Source organism: Propithecus coquereli, unplaced genomic scaffold (assembly GCF_000956105.1).
Source record: "Propithecus coquereli isolate 6110/MARCELLA unplaced genomic scaffold, Pcoq_1.0 Scaffold566, whole genome shotgun sequence".
In the NCBI taxonomy this organism is placed as follows: Eukaryota; Metazoa; Chordata; class Mammalia; order Primates; family Indriidae; genus Propithecus; species Propithecus coquereli.
The window spans coordinates 699,467-714,420 of record NW_012151574.1 but is presented as its reverse complement, the minus strand read 5'-3'; the positions used below and the strand labels follow the sequence as shown (position 1 = coordinate 714,420).

The following is a 14,954-nucleotide window of genomic DNA, read 5'->3' as shown; positions in this document are numbered from 1 at the left end:
AACTGAGTGCTTAGTATGTGCCAGGTACTTCATCTGCTGCAGGTGACTTATCTCAGTTATTCCTGACACAAAGTAGACAGGGACAGGATCTTATGTCCCCCATTTTACAGATAAGGCCCGGTCACTTGCTCACACTGCGGAGGTCTGAGTAAGGGAGTTGTAGAAGGTGGCTTCATCTCCCTGGGACCCCCAGGCTGTGCCCAAGCCAGCTCAAGTCCTAGCTCTTCCCAGGTGAGCTGTGGAGCCTGAAATGGGTCCTTTTGCCCCCTGGAGCTCAGCGTCCTCACCTGCCCAGGGATCCCTGATTCCCACCTTCCAAGTGGGTTGTGAGAGCAAAGGAGAGCTGAGCCAAAGAGCTTTGTAAAGGTGTGTAATCCTCAAGCACTTACAGGCTACTGTGTGCCTGGCTGGGGAGGGGTATTGCAGACACAAGGCTTCACAAATATTGTTACTAATAATAATGATAATTAACAACATTTATTGAGCACTTATCTTGTGCCAAGTATAGGCCTCATCTCATTCAACCTGCAGATAGATCATTCCTATCTCACAGATAAGAAATGTAAGGCTTTGAGAGGCATGGTGACTTACCCAAGGTAAGTCCTCTAGGCCAGCACCATCCAGTAAGTCTAATGTGAGCCACACAGATAATTTAAAATTTCTGATAGTAACATTAAAAAACAGTAAACAGAAACAGGTGAAATTATTTTTTATAATATATTTTATTTAACCAAAATATTATAGATCCAAAATATTATAATTTCAACATGGACTCAATAAAGAAATTATTAATGAGTTATTTTACATTTTCATTTTTATACTAAGTCTCTGAAATCCAGTGTACTAGTTTTTTATTGCTGCATAAAAAAATTATCCCAATTTAGCAGCTTAAAATGATACAGATTTATCATCTCGCAGTTTCTAAAGGTCAGAGGGCTGGGCAGAGCATGGCTGGATTCTCCATGCAAGGTCTCACCAGGTTAAAGCCAAGGTGTCAGCCAAGGTTTCGGCCAGGGTTGAGGTTCTCATCTGGGGTTTGGGGTTTTCTTCTAAGCTCACAGACCATTGGCAGAGTTCATTTCCTTGTGGTTGTAGGACTGAGGTTCCCCTTGTCCTGCTAGCTGCCTGCTGGCAATCAATCTCAGATCCTAGAAGTCCCCAGACATTCTTTGCCACGTGTCCCCAGAGGCAGTTCACAGCATGGACTTTCTTTCAGGCAAGCCAGAGTGCTGACTTCCAACTCCTGTAACCAGTCAGAGAAAATCTCTCTTTTTGAAGGACTCCCCTGATTAGGCCAGGCCCACCCAGGGCTATCTCCCTTCTGCCGCGTAACACGCTTTCACAGCCTCCACCTACACTCAAAGAGGAAGAGATTATACAGGGGCGAGGGTCATTGGGGGTTATCCTAGAATTCTGCCTACCACATTCACCTAGAGCAGATCTCAGCTTGGACTAGTCACATTTCATGTGCTCATTAGCCACATGTGGCTAGTGGCTACCATACTGATCAGCACAACCTAGAGCTTTTCCCTTTGAAGTAAGAAGTTAGAGCAGGAAGCTGCTTTGTGATCATTTTGCCCAACTCCCTCATTTTACCAACAGGGAAACTGAGGCAGATCTGCAGAGAAGCAGGTCTCCCATTTCCTGCCCTAGGACTTTGTCTGCAGCCTTGGCTACCCCTAAAACTCAGGCATTCTTCCTGGAGCTAGAGAGGTGGTTTCCAAAAAGGGAAGAGACAGTCCTGTTTCCCAAGGGCAGATGAGAACAGGACCAGGATCTGGTTTCATCCTCAGATCATGTTGTGGGAGGTAAACGCAGTTCTGGATGAATTTGAGTCATAGAAGTGAGAAGAGGGACATTGTGGGTGTCTAGGGCTAAAGGGCTATCAATGTCCTTTATGCACCATGGATAGACTGTCCCCCAAATTCTCCTTCAGTCCCTGGCCAGGAATGGTCATTTGAACCCATGGGGTCTTACCTGAAGAGTAAGCTTGATGTTGCAGAAAATAGATATATTTGGAATTAAGCTGACGTGAGTGTGGCAGCCAGCTTCTAAAACGTCTCCCTGCGATGCCTGCCTCTTGGCTTCCATGCCCTTGTGTAATCCCCTCCCCTTGCACGTGGGCAGGACTTACTCATTTGCTTCTAATGAACAGAATGGTAGCAAACGTGATGAAATGTCACTTTTGTCATTAGGTTACTTAAGCTTGTGACTTAAGCTTGGCTTTGATGAAGCAAGTTGCCATGCTGGAAAGGCAAGGAAATGAGGGTGACTTCCGGCCAACAGCCAGCTAGGAACTGTGGTTTTCCATGAGCACTTGTGAACTAAAATTCTGCCAACAACCATGTGAGCTTGAAAGTGTATCCTTCTCCAACTGAGGCTCAGATGAGACTCCCACCCTGGCCAGCCCTTTGACTGTAGCCTTGGGGAGCAGAGACCCCGAAGCAGAGGACCCAGGATTCTTGACCCACAGAAACCGTGAGGTAATAACTGTGTGTTGTTTTAAGCTGCTACATTTGTGGCAACTTGTTACACAGCGATATATAATGAATACACTGGGTTTGAATCCTGCCTTTGCCGCTATATTGCTGTGTGAGTGATCTTGGGCCAAGTGTCTCCTTAGATCCTTACTTTCCTCATCTGTAAAATGGGGACAACATCTACTTTTCAACACAGGCTGTTCCCTCTCCGTGAGTGACTCTTCCTGCCTTTTGTTTACCCAGTGTATCAGTTAGGATTTAATTTAGCTGCAGGAATAGAAAATGAAACACAATGGCTTTACTAGAGAGGAATTTACTTTTTTTGGCAGGCCAGAGCAGGTGCAGCTGCCATGAATGGCATCGAAGATGCGGGTTCCTTGTAACTTCCTCCTTCACCATTCTTCTGTGGCTTTCATCCTTACCCATAACCCCCTGGGGATCTCTTACCCCTTTTGTGCCCTCTGGCTCCTGAATTTTTCCTCCCGACAGCTAGTATCTGGGGCTTCCCTGAGGCTGCTAGAGCCTGCTTTGGCTACACACAGCGAGAGCCTAAAGTCCCTGGGAATTTATGTGTCCCACCTACACTTGTCTCTACAACTGCCTTGTGGGACTTCACTTGATGTCATACGATTGCTGGCCTCTTCTCTTCCTGGTGCACTTGTCTACTCCTATACCCATTTTTCCTGGAAACATTTCCATGTCATCGTATAAAGATATGAATCTTTATCTCAAGATTTGTTTAGGTGGGACCTAACTAACACTGTCCTCAAGGATGCCAGATGGCTGTTCTGGCTGCATCAGCCATGCTCCAGGAAAGACACAGGGTAAATGGATGATGGACAAAAGGCTGAATCTGTCTCATTAGTTAGGAAAATGATAGCTCTCCAGGAAGCCCCTCTCAGTAGACTTTCCTTTACTTCTGATTGGCCAGTCCTGGGTCACATGGCCATCCTTAGCTGCAAGGGAGCCTAGGAACAAATTTTTAAAATTTTAATTTACTTTTAAAAATTGAAATAAAATGTCCTTATACTAAAGTGCACAAATATGACATTACAGCTAAATTACTATTTTTAAACAAATTTGTGCAACCATGTAACTGAAATCCAGGTCAAAATATAGAATGTCACCAGCACTCCAGTAGCCTGGATGTTGGGTGGGGCAAATATTTCCAAATGGGGATAGCGCTATTGCTAAGGAAGAAGGGGAGAATGAACCCTAGCAATGTCATACTTGGCTAAATTCTGCTAAAACTCAAGGTTTTGACTTGGATATTGCTTCCTTTAGGAAGCCTTACCTGGTTTCCACAATGAGTTAGATCCCGTTTGGACTCCTATAGCCTCCCAGGTTTCTTTAGCTGGTATATATCATGCAACTATCTAGCTAGAGCTTTGTCTCGTCCACTAGTGCATGAGTTCTGTGAAGGCATGGCCTAGAGCCTATATTAAGTGCTTAGCAAACATTTATTGAATGAGTGAGGAGGAAAGCAAGGCTGGAATCTGCAAAAGGAGCCAGGTGTGCACCCTCCCAGACTTTCCAGAAGGGCAGTGAGACAGGTAGTAGAGATGGAGCTGACTGAGTTGGAGTTTGGCAGCCAAGCATAGAGCTGGCACTGCATAGGCCAATGCACAGACTTAATGGAACAGGTAGCAAGTTAGCCAGGAAGCTGAGCAGGTGACTCTAGAATGGACTGTGTAGATGTTGCCATCTGTAGCCAGAGAAACCACACTCTGCGACCTTTCACCTCCTGTCATTCCAGGGACCTAGATCAGAACTCAGAGCCCCTGGATAGCCATGGGGCACTTAGCAGCCAAGTCTTTTTTCTTTTTTTTTGCTAGAAGGAATGAAATAAATATCCAGAAATCAACTCTTAAAATAGAGTTGTTTGTGTTATCTGACAAAGAATTCAAAATAATGATCTTGAGGGAGGATCACTTGAGGCCAGGAGTTTGAGACCAGTCTGGACAACATAGATAGACCCCATCTCTACAAAAACAAAAAAATTAGCCTGGTGTGGTGGTGTACACATGTAGTCCCAGGTACTTGGGAGGAAAAGGCAGGAGGATCAAAGCTCAGGAGTTCCAGGCTTCATTGAGCTACGATTATACCACTGCACTTCAGTGTGGGTGACAAAGAGAGACCTTGTATTTTTATTTTTATTATTATTTCAATAGATTTAGGGGGTAAAAGTGTTTTTTGTTACATGGACAAATTGTATAATGGCGAAGTCAGGGCTTTTAGTGTAAATGCCACTAGAATAGTGTACATTGTGCCCAACAGATAATTTTTGATCCCTCACCTCCTCCCACCCTCCTCTTTTCTTAGTTTCCAATGTCCACTATATCACTTTATGACCATATGTGCCATAACTGGCTTATCTGGGAGCTTCCTGCTGGGGCCCCTTAATTTTCCTCCCGATGCAGGAGGAAAGAAACCCAAGACAACAAGCCATCACCAACAGGCTTGGATTCCAGTTGTCTAGAATCGAGCCTGGTCACTTAACCATTTTAGGTTTTTGTGATCCCCATTTTTCAGATGTGGAAACAGAGTCTTTAGAGCTGGAAGGAATCTTCAAAGACTAAATGTAATTGATTAGTGTAGTTAGTAAGGATGTAGTTTAGGATTAGACTGTGTGGGGTTAAATCCCAGCTCTACTATGTATAAACTGTACGACCTTGGCCAAATTAACCTCTTTGTGCCTCAGTTTTCCCATATGTAAAATGGAGAAAATTAATGAAGCTTACTATAAGGCTGTGAGGATTTTATGAGATTATATATATAAGTAATTAAAACAACATCTGGCGCAGAATAAGCTCTGTAATTGTTAGCTGTTGCTGCTTTTGTTAATATCTAAGGAGGAATATGGTATGGTTGAATCCTGGATCTGTCACCTCTCAGCTGGGGGTCTCGGACAAGTCACTTATCTCAAAGCCACTATTTCTATGGGATGGGTGAATGAAATGATGTTTTAAAGTGGGAGGCATAAATTGGGCATTCACTGCAGACTAATAATCAGTATCTGAATCAGTCAACTCTTACTGTGATAAATCTGTGACAAACAGCCCCCAAATCTCTATGGCTTCCTACTGCAAACATTTATTTCTCTCTCAAAAGCTTGAGATTGGCTGGGAAACCGCAGGCCTGTCCCATGTGTCTCTCATGCTGAGACTGTAAACTCTTCCCATGGCGGAGGGTGGAAGCTGTAAGAAGACTGGGGCCTTGTATTGAAACTGGCGCACCATCATGTCCGCCCACATCCCATTAAGCAAAGCAAGCCATATAGCCAAGCCCCATTCGCTGGGGCAGGGATGTGCACCCTCCCCCAGGGAAGCCATGGTACACACGGGAAGGGAGGGGGCAGTTGTGGGCAAATAATCCAGTCCACCGTATTATCTGTGTTAACTACCTGAGGTTATATACAGATGGGGAAGCCGAGGCCCAGAAAGAGGAAGAGAAATATCCAAGGTCACATGGAGTCAGTGACTCCTGGATAGTTCTCCTCCTCTCCCAGCCTTCCCCTCGGATCTATACAGTTAGCATTTGCCACTTCCGAGTCAATAGTTCAGGCATTTGAATCCCATAAGGACCGGTGGTGAGGAAGTACAATTCTTTCCATCTTCCAAGAGGGGAAGCAGAAACACAGAGTGGTGAAGGACTCACCTGAGATCACACTGCAAGGTGAAGAAGACCCAGGATTTTCAAGTTTACCTCCATGGTTGACGTCCCAACCCCAGAGTCCATCAGGACACAAGAGGCCCAGCAGACAGAGCAGGGAGGAGTTTGCCTGCCTCCTTTCTCTGCTCAAAGCACGTACCAGGTAAGAGGGAGTCAGGAATCTGGCTGTCTGGGTCCAGGAATGTCCCTTAGGATGGCTGTCATTCCCTTATTGACCCTCTCTGCCCCCAAGAAACACTCATTAGACCCTGACTACAGATGGGGCCCTGGAGAAATTGAGGCAAGTGAGGTGGATGGAGGCCCAGTGGTGGCAGGAGACCCTCCATAACAATGACATCTTAACTGCTTGAGCAACATTTCCCCAGCTTTGGGGCATATCGAAATGGTCTCAGCGTGTAGTTGGATGCGACATCACACAACATTGACTCGGAGTGAGAAAGTTTTTCTCTTTTCAATTCTTCTGATTACCCTAAGGGATAAGTTCTCCCTAAATGCATCCCTAACATCTCTTTAACCCTCGCTAATCTCCGTTTATTAAAACAGAGACAGAGAGCAGGCTCCAGGCTCAGTCTTGGCAGGTGGCTGTATCTAGCTAGAGTTTAATAACATTATTTAGTATCATTTAATCTGACATGACTTACTTTAATGGAACTGAGCTGTTCTCATTGCATTTGTTTCCCACAATTACATTCCATTTGTGGCAAGTGATCTCATTTATCCCATTTATAGTAATGATATCAAGTTTTCTTTTGAAATATGTTTATTTGTATACAAAAGTGAGTCATTTAAAGAAAAACATAAGTGAATAGTAGTACAGGCAGCATGCAACATATCATAACACTGGTTTGCAGATATGGTGAAAACTGTGAAAGAGGTGTATGTAAATGGACTGATGTTAGGAAAATTCTGCTAGAACATATGTTCTGGGCAGTTGGGCTGCCTGAGGGTAGGGTTAGGGCTCCACAAAGAGGGGCCTGCCTGAATTGGGCATGTTAGGTGGAGGAAACGTGCAGAGAGAGGTGAAAGTAGGTGCTGGGAAGGGGGGGCAGCTCAGTGTGGCAGTGGTGCGGGGTACTGGGTGTTACAGAGGCCTTCAGTGGCTGGGTCGCAGGGAACAGACGACAGGCCAGTGTCTAGTGGAAGGCTGGAACTGCTGCTGGCAGGGACGGTGCTGTCTGGGAGGCCTCAGGATTCCCAGCATCAACTCTTTCTGCTGCTCCCACCTGCAGTGCAGAGCCATGGATCCTAAACCAGAATTAGCCTGAGGAGAGAGGAAGAAAGGGTTAACCCCCTCCCACAATAGGGCTCTGGGTTTGGGGCTTGATTTCCCCCATCCGGGCCCCATCAGCCCAGCCCTGGTTCCTACTAAGGCAGAACTCCCCATTCTCCTTAAAGAGCAGACTGAAACCCAGAGCAGCTTAGGGATGTGGTCCTGGTGGTACAGCAAGTTCCTCCGTCTCCCTAACAAGACCCCTCCCGTACCTATCCATTTCCCCAATTCCGGCCACGGGAGGTCCTGGCTTCTGGGGAGGTTAAGCTTGAAGAACTGGAAGAAAATCTTAGAGCTGGGCCTTGGAGAGGGAAGGCACCTGCCCCAGGTACTCAGGAAACAGGGAAGGCACCTGCTCCAGGCACCCAGCAGTTGTACCTCTGGCAGGATCTCGGCAATCCCGGCCGCAGGCGCTGTGGCAGCACCGCTTCTTGCCTGAGCAGTCCGAGTCCTGGTGACACAGGTGCTTGGTGGGGCTCAGGCACTGCAGTCGGTCCTCAGGGCAGCTGCCCCGTTTCACTGCAACACAGGGGCCTGGGTGAGCTGTGCCCGTGCCAGCCGGCCCTGGGGCTTGGGGCTTGGGCAGTCGGCAAGGTGGACGGGCACTTACCTGAGACCCGGGGGACGCAGTGGCGGAAGCAAGCTTGGTAGCAGCACTTCATGGTCGAGGGACACTGGCTGTCATCCTCGCACTGGTCAGGCACCGATGGGAGGCAGGGCCCGTCATCTGGCGGGCAGCCCCCTGCTTTCTCTGTAAGAGAACCCCCAAATCCTGCAGCTGGAGGCAGCTCAGGGCTCTGTAACAAGCACGGACCCGGCACTCACAAGATCTGAATTGTCCATCCCTTAGTTTTTGCGTGTACTTTGGCAAGGTTTTGTTTTGTTTTGTTTGCTTAACTACTCCAAGCCTCAGTTTTCTGGCTGTGAAATAACGGGAAGCTAGACTCCTTTCCCCAGTGCTAGTTTGAGACTCAGATGGCACAAAGGATAGGAAAGGGTGAAGTTCAAAATCTCCACTGTGGCCAACAGGCCGTGCCGTGCTTGGCCTGGCCTGTGTCCACCTCCCGGCCTCCTTGTCCCCCGCTCCTTCCTGATCTGCTCTGAGCCACTTCTCTCTGCAGGGCTCTGGCTTTGGCTGTACCGCTGGCCTGGCACACTCTCCTGCACACCATCTGTCTGGTCAGCTTGTTAGGTCTCGGCTAGAACATCACATGCTCAGAAGATCCTACTTCTCTGACCCCACGTTAACTGGGTCAGCCCCCATCACGCCCCACCCCACACACTCCCAAAGTATCTTCCCTTCGGGGTTTGGGACTCTGCCTCCGTTTGCCTGCGTCTCTCGCTTGGCTGGAGGCTGTGAGGACAGACACCCTGCCCTCTTTGCTCACTGTTAGTCTGTATCACAGCACGAGGGCTCAGTGACTATTCCAGAGAGAGGGTTTTGAAGTGAGACCCAGCATTGTTCGTGTGTCGGCCGTTGCCAGCCACGGCCACGTTTGGCCACATCCGCACTGTTGTGCACATCATTGCTGCAAGCGGCATGGTTTCAGGGGTCAGGGATTAACTCCATCTCTGAGGTGTTCGTCAAATGGCTATAGAATGTTCTGTCCCGGAGCTTACCTAACTGCTCTTCTTGTTGGGATTTTGGACCATTTCCAGATTTCACACAGAAGGCTGGAGACCAGTATCTTCTTCCATTAGAGCAAGAAATAAGGCCTGAAAGGGGCAGTGACTTGCCCAGACCCACACGGGTTCAGGCTAGGACACCCCGGGCCTAGCTCCCTCTGACCTCTGCGACCCTCTGCTCTGGCTGGCTGTGGGCCGTAGAGATGGAGCAGGTCCCAGGCCTTCCATTCCATCTAGCATCAGAGAGAAGGTTCAGGAAACCCTCCCAGCAGCTGGATCCAGTGCTGTGACTTTAACTCTATGTCCACCCGTGCCCCTCGGCCCCCTGCCTGGGGGCCACCTTGCTCACATCCCAAGTGCTCAAGTTGACATCCGTCGTTCGATTGGGTTGGCTTAAATTGAGTTGCTGCCCCCTGCTGGAGAAAGGGTGGCATAGCCTGTGAGAGAGCCCCTCCTCTGCGTAGCATCTCCTGAGGGGAGGAGGGTGGAATGGGGGTTTGGGTGGAAGGGGTGATGTGACGAGCCCAGGGAGACTGCCTGAGGATCAGGGCTTAGCCCTGAACGCACACGCCGGAGGTGCTGAGGCCTCAAAGAGTGGGCCCAAGGGAGCCGCCTGCCCTCAAAGTCGCATCCAGGGCGGGGCCCAGAGCTGAGCCTTGAGGAACAAACAGGCGGGAGAGGGGCTGAGAGTTGGTATTTCAGGTGGGGAGGACTGCGACGGCTGCAGTGTGGAGGTGGGAATAAAAGCCTGGAGTGCGTAGAGGCGGCGTGAGCGGGTCGGGCAGTCACACTCAGTCTGTTCATCCGCCTTTCTGGCCATCCCTGCAAATCTGGGTTCCCACCCGCAGACATATGCAAAGACAGTCACACACACAGATGCAGGGGCCGTGGATGTGTGCACTCAGAGAGGAAAAGAGTCACACCTAGACACACAGACACACGTACACAGTCAAATGTGCAAGCACACAATTAGCTACAGGCTTAACCACAGGAAATTGCAGGTAGTCAACTTTTCTGATCTCCAAAAATAGCAATTTTACATAGTTCAACCCAAGACACACACATCAGGCACACATCAGATAGTTGTATAGATATTTACAGTATATTTATAAACACACACATATATATAAACACAGGCAGTCATATGTGTACATATGAACTGGGACATAAACTCTGCGTCAAATATCCAAGCATACTGTCATGTATACGTGTCTACACACATAGATACACACACACGGATACCCTCAGACACACAGTCATGTATATAAGTATATGTGGCATGTGTATGAGCAGAGAGACACATATACACATATGCACAGGTATACGTACAGAGTCATATGCACAGAGCTACACAGACACGGACATGCCCCCAATGCTACATAACTGGAAAACATTCAATCAGGCACTTATTGTTCATCAGGGCCTGTGCCAGGCTCTTTGTATGAGAGACACCCAGACATCAGAGTGAGGGGCAGGGGGTGTGTCTTATAAACAGAGGCGGTTGGGCCTCCACAGACCAAAAACTGGGATTTCCTTTCCCTCAGCCCTGTCACCTTCCTCCATTGTCTGGAATTGTACCGAAAGCCAGGCTCACAGGGGAGAAATTGGGGAAGGACAGGATGCAGCGAACTAGGGGAGAGACAGGTGTGTCACACTTTGCCACATAGAGAGGCCCTGAGCAGGCTCAGGTTTTGCTGCACCAGCTGTCACCTCTGAACAGCCAGGCTGAGTATCAGGGTCCTCCAGTGGTTCCCCAAAGGGCCCGGCACACAGTAAGTGCAGGCCCTTATTCCTCGAGACACCGTTGACTGCTCAGAGAAAGGCAAGGGGCCCCATTCTACGAGGAGTAAGTTGGCAGATGAGCCATTCTGATTCCAAGACTTGCATTCGCAGGCTGCCTTTACACTGACTCAGAGTCGGTCTTTGGCCCTAGGCAAGTGGTTTCCCACTATGCCTCAGTTTTCCTCATTTGCAAAATGGTGATAAAACAGTCCCAACCTCACAACATCACTGAGGAGTTATGTGGTGATGGTACGTGAATCACAGCCAACAAAGGGTCTGGCCTCGGAACCCACCAATATCCTTCCTTCCTCAGCCTGTTCCCATCACTGTCCTCTTCCTCCAAGGCAGGGCCAGGGCTGTGTGGGTGAATGTAGGTCAGAGTGTTCCAGCCTCAGAAGGGGAGGGAGGTGGAGGCCTCACCCAGATCAGGAGGCACCTGTCTAACCACTCGGCAGCCCTCCTTCACCTGTCAGAGGCCAGGTGTCAGAGCCCTGTCGGGGTAGGAATCAGGATGGGAGGTGGGGGGATAAGAGAGGTAGGGACAGAGATTTCTCGCAACAGACCCCAGATCCCAGAAGCTCCACCCCCTGCTCAACTCCCAAGTCCTTTCCCCGGATTGGGCCACGGACCCCCTGACCTGGTCACACCACAGAGAAGCAGGCAAGGATAGCGCCCCTCCCCGACCCATGTACACACACGTTCAGGCACACAAGCTCAGACACACACGGATGCAGCCTTTCCTAAGTGTACGTGTGCAGACAGCCTGGCACAGACTGGCAGACACAAAGACATACATCTACACAGAGACAGGCACACGTGTGTCCCCACACACAGATGCACGGACAGGCTAAGACAAGCATTGAGAAAGTGTTAGAAGGACCTTTACAGATACTCACAGACACAGACAGGTGGACAGGCACAAAGATGCACAAATGAAAACACAGGCTCCTGGAAGCACTAAGAAGCACACACACACACACGCACACGCACACACACACGCACACGCACACACACATGCACACACACAGTGAGTTATCTGCCTTACCCCAAACACCTACTCTCTCCAGGGAGGTAGAAACCACCTGGCCCCTGGATCAGGGGATGCACTCGCACTCACCTCCCTTCTTCCGGCCAGAGGCAGCAGGCAGCTGGCTCCCCACAGCCAGGAGCATCACCAGGAGGAAGAGGCTCCAAAACCTCATGTTTCTGCTGCTGGAACCTAAGAAGATCAGGGACCCCCAGATTAACACCTGCAGCCCCGGGGAGGCCAGAACAACTTAGGGGAGGAAGGAGTCCTCCCCACTTCTTCCTTCTCACCCCACCTTTGCTGAGGTCACCTGCAGTGGCATCTGGTAGAACTGCTGTCTGCCTGGGGCTGGCCTGGCTGTCGGGTGTGGGTGGAGTGTGGCTTTTGGTTTGGCTAAGTTTGCTGGTCACAGCAGGTGTAGGTGGCCACTGGGACCCCTTCTCTGGCCCCAAGGGATCTTGAGTAAAAATGTTATCTCATCCAGGGACCCCCACCTTAGATTTCACATCCAAGATGTTGGCTCCTGCTTTTGATGGAAGAGAGATGGCTCAACGCTCTAAGGTCTCAAACAGAAACTCCATCAAATCCTAGTACTCTGTCAGCACTGGAGGAGATCAAGTGCATCCTCTCAACCCTTCCATATGTTTTTTTGTTTGTTTGTTTGTTTGAGACAGAGTCTCACTCTGTTGCCCTGGGTAGAGTGCACTAGCATCATCATAGCTCACAGCAACCTCAAACTCCTGGGCTCAAGCGATCCTCCTGCCTCAGCCTCCTGGGTAGCTGGGACTACAGGTGCGCACCACAACATCTGGCTGATTTTTCTATTTTTAGTAGAGACAGGGTCTCACTCTTGCTGATCTTGAACTTCTGGGCTCAAGCAATCCTCCTGCCTTGGCCTCCCAGAGTGCTAGGATTCGAGGCATGAACCACCACACCCGGCCTCCCATTTGAAAGATGAGGAAACTGTGAGCCTGAGATCAGAGGGGCCTGGCCCAGGAACACATAACTAATTCCTGACTGAGCTGGGATGCCTCCCCCACCCCCATTCAGTTCCTGGACCTTGAAAGCAGGGCAATATTTCATCTGAGCCTGAGAAAGGAAGGTGACATTCCAGGGCTTGTCTTACTCACTCATTCCAGTCCAGGGCAGCCGTCACAGTCAGGAAGTTCTTCCTTGGGTTTAACTTGAATCTCTCACGCTGTTTTCTAAGCTCTCAGGATAGGAGGGGCTCTGTCTTCTATGATCTGATGCTGCTTTTGGAATTCTGGCACCTCCTTGGCAGCTTTATTTTGGAGGAAAAAATGTATGAGCTATTTTTCCCCTTATTACAAATTACACATGTTCATGGACAAAGTGCTTTTCCAATTAAGATTATTTTGTAGACATTTTCCTGTGTTGTGAAATGTTCTCTGAACATCTCTGAACATCATGTTTTCTGATGGCTGCATGGTGTTTTGTAAGCTCGATATGCTAAAACACATATGGTCAGTCCACTATTACGAAATATCGTTTCCTACATTTCACTTTCATAAATAAAGCTGTGATAATGTTTGTATGCACATTTTTGGGTCACCTCTCTGACTGTTTTCTTAGAGTAAATTTGTCAACGTAGAAATGCTAGGTCAGAGAGTGTGATCATTTTTCCAGGCTTTGGCTGTATCTGGTCAAATTAGATTTAGGAAAGGAAATCAATGAGTGTGGAAGTTTCTGCCTGCCCTGCAATAGACGTCTGTTGTTTTTGTCTGCCTAGTATCCCTGCCTTTGGTAGAGCTATTGCTCCTCAACTCCTGTAATTCTGGTTGGCTGGCAATAACCAGGTACTTCTATCACAGGTGAGCTCACTTGAACCAGGTTAGACCCACTGGACTCTTCCCGCACCCCTAACCTGCCCACCTGTCCGTTAGAGAGAGTCCTGAACAGAGGAGGCAGTACTCTGAAGAGAACAGTCCAAAGTTCAGGGGGTATTGCTCACAATCAAAGATCCTTAATGGATACACTCACCAAATACAGGATATTAAAAAAAATTTGGTAGATAAAATCTTTGCTAATGGAAAGCAGCGTCTCATTTTAATTTGCCTTCCTCAGAATGCTGGTGATGGTGAATATTTCTCCATATGTTTATACTGACTGATTGTATTTCTTCTTTTGTGAATTGCCTGTTTTTGTATTTTGCTCATTTTTATTGGGGTCCTTTTATTTTTATCATTGAGTTTTAAGAGCTGTTGACATATTAAGGATATTATTAACTTGTCATACATAAGAGGTAGTATGATAAAGTGGTTAGTGGATATATACTGGAATCAGGCAGCCTGGTTTTGAATCCTGATGCCACCAAGTTCTAGCTGTGCGACTTTAATTTTTTTAAACCTCAGTTTATTCTTCTATACAATGGAGATAGAGATAATATTTATTTTATAAGATACTTCTGAAACTAAATGAGACAAGCATGATAAATACTTATTGGAATCCTGTATTGCAAATATTTGTTTCCTTGTTTTTTCTTTGAGCCAAAGTTTTAAATTTTGGAGTAGTCAATTCATTCTTTGCATTTATATTTTCTTCCTTTATTTTTATGCTGAAAAAAAAGCTCTTGACTCTGATGTTAGATAAATATTCACTATATTTACTTGTGACTACTTTGTGATTTTTGAAAGACATGTCAATTCTTTCATCTATCTGAAATTTATCTCAGCATGGGGTAGGAGACAGGAAATACTTTGTAAGTTATTAAGCAATTGTCCCGTTACCATTTAGTGAATAACTCAAACTTTTGCCATTGATTAAAAATTGAACTTCATAAAAAAAGCTCGAGTCCTATATGTAACAGGAGCTGTTTCTGGGTTTTCTGTTCTTTTCCTTTGCTTATTTCTTCTTGTGCCAGCACAGGCATGCCTTGGAGATGTTGCAGGCTTGGTTTTTGCTGTAAACAGAGTATCACAATAAAGTGAGTCATACAAATTTTTTGGTTTCTCAGTGCACATACAAGCTATGTTTACAATATACTGTAGTCTATTAAGTGTGCAATAGCATTTTTCATCCTCAAATTTCTTTTTACCATGTGCAATAGCATTATATCTAGGAAAACAATGTATATATC

General features: G+C 47.5%; 1 protein-coding gene across 3 annotated transcripts; it reads right to left on the bottom strand.

Annotated features, from left to right (window-relative positions):
• Positions 1-6,948: 6,948 nt before the first annotated feature.
• WFDC5 (WAP four-disulfide core domain 5) lies at positions 6,949-13,170 on the bottom strand. 3 transcript variants are annotated; one of them, XM_012657893.1, is made up of 5 exons: positions 12,988-13,170; positions 11,948-12,049; positions 8,033-8,173; positions 7,801-7,941; positions 6,949-7,413 (listed from the first exon to the last, which is right to left on the bottom strand). In XM_012657893.1, exons 1-5 carry the CDS (start codon positions 12,989-12,991, stop codon positions 7,409-7,411), a joined length of 393 nt encoding a protein of 130 aa, XP_012513347.1. In that variant the 5' UTR covers positions 12,992-13,170; the 3' UTR covers positions 6,949-7,408. The 3 variants fall into 3 exon arrangements, with proteins under 3 accessions (XP_012513347.1, XP_012513348.1, XP_012513349.1); XM_012657894.1 differs by lacking the exon at positions 12,988-13,170 and adding an exon at positions 12,706-12,729; XM_012657895.1 differs by lacking the exon at positions 12,988-13,170 and adding an exon at positions 12,153-12,171.
• Between the last annotated feature and the right edge of the window lie 1,784 nt (positions 13,171-14,954).

Bases quoted from the DNA above. Each gene is read 5' to 3' on its own strand.
- WFDC5 (XM_012657893.1), bottom strand. The intron at 8,174-11,947 runs GTGAGTGCGAGT...GTTCTCTTACAG, and splicing joins CTCTGGCCGGAAGAAGGGAG to AGAAAGCAGGGGGCTGCCCG. The intron at 7,942-8,032 runs GTAAGTGCCCGT...CCTGTGTTGCAG, and splicing joins CTGCGTCCCCCGGGTCTCAG to TGAAACGGGGCAGCTGCCCT.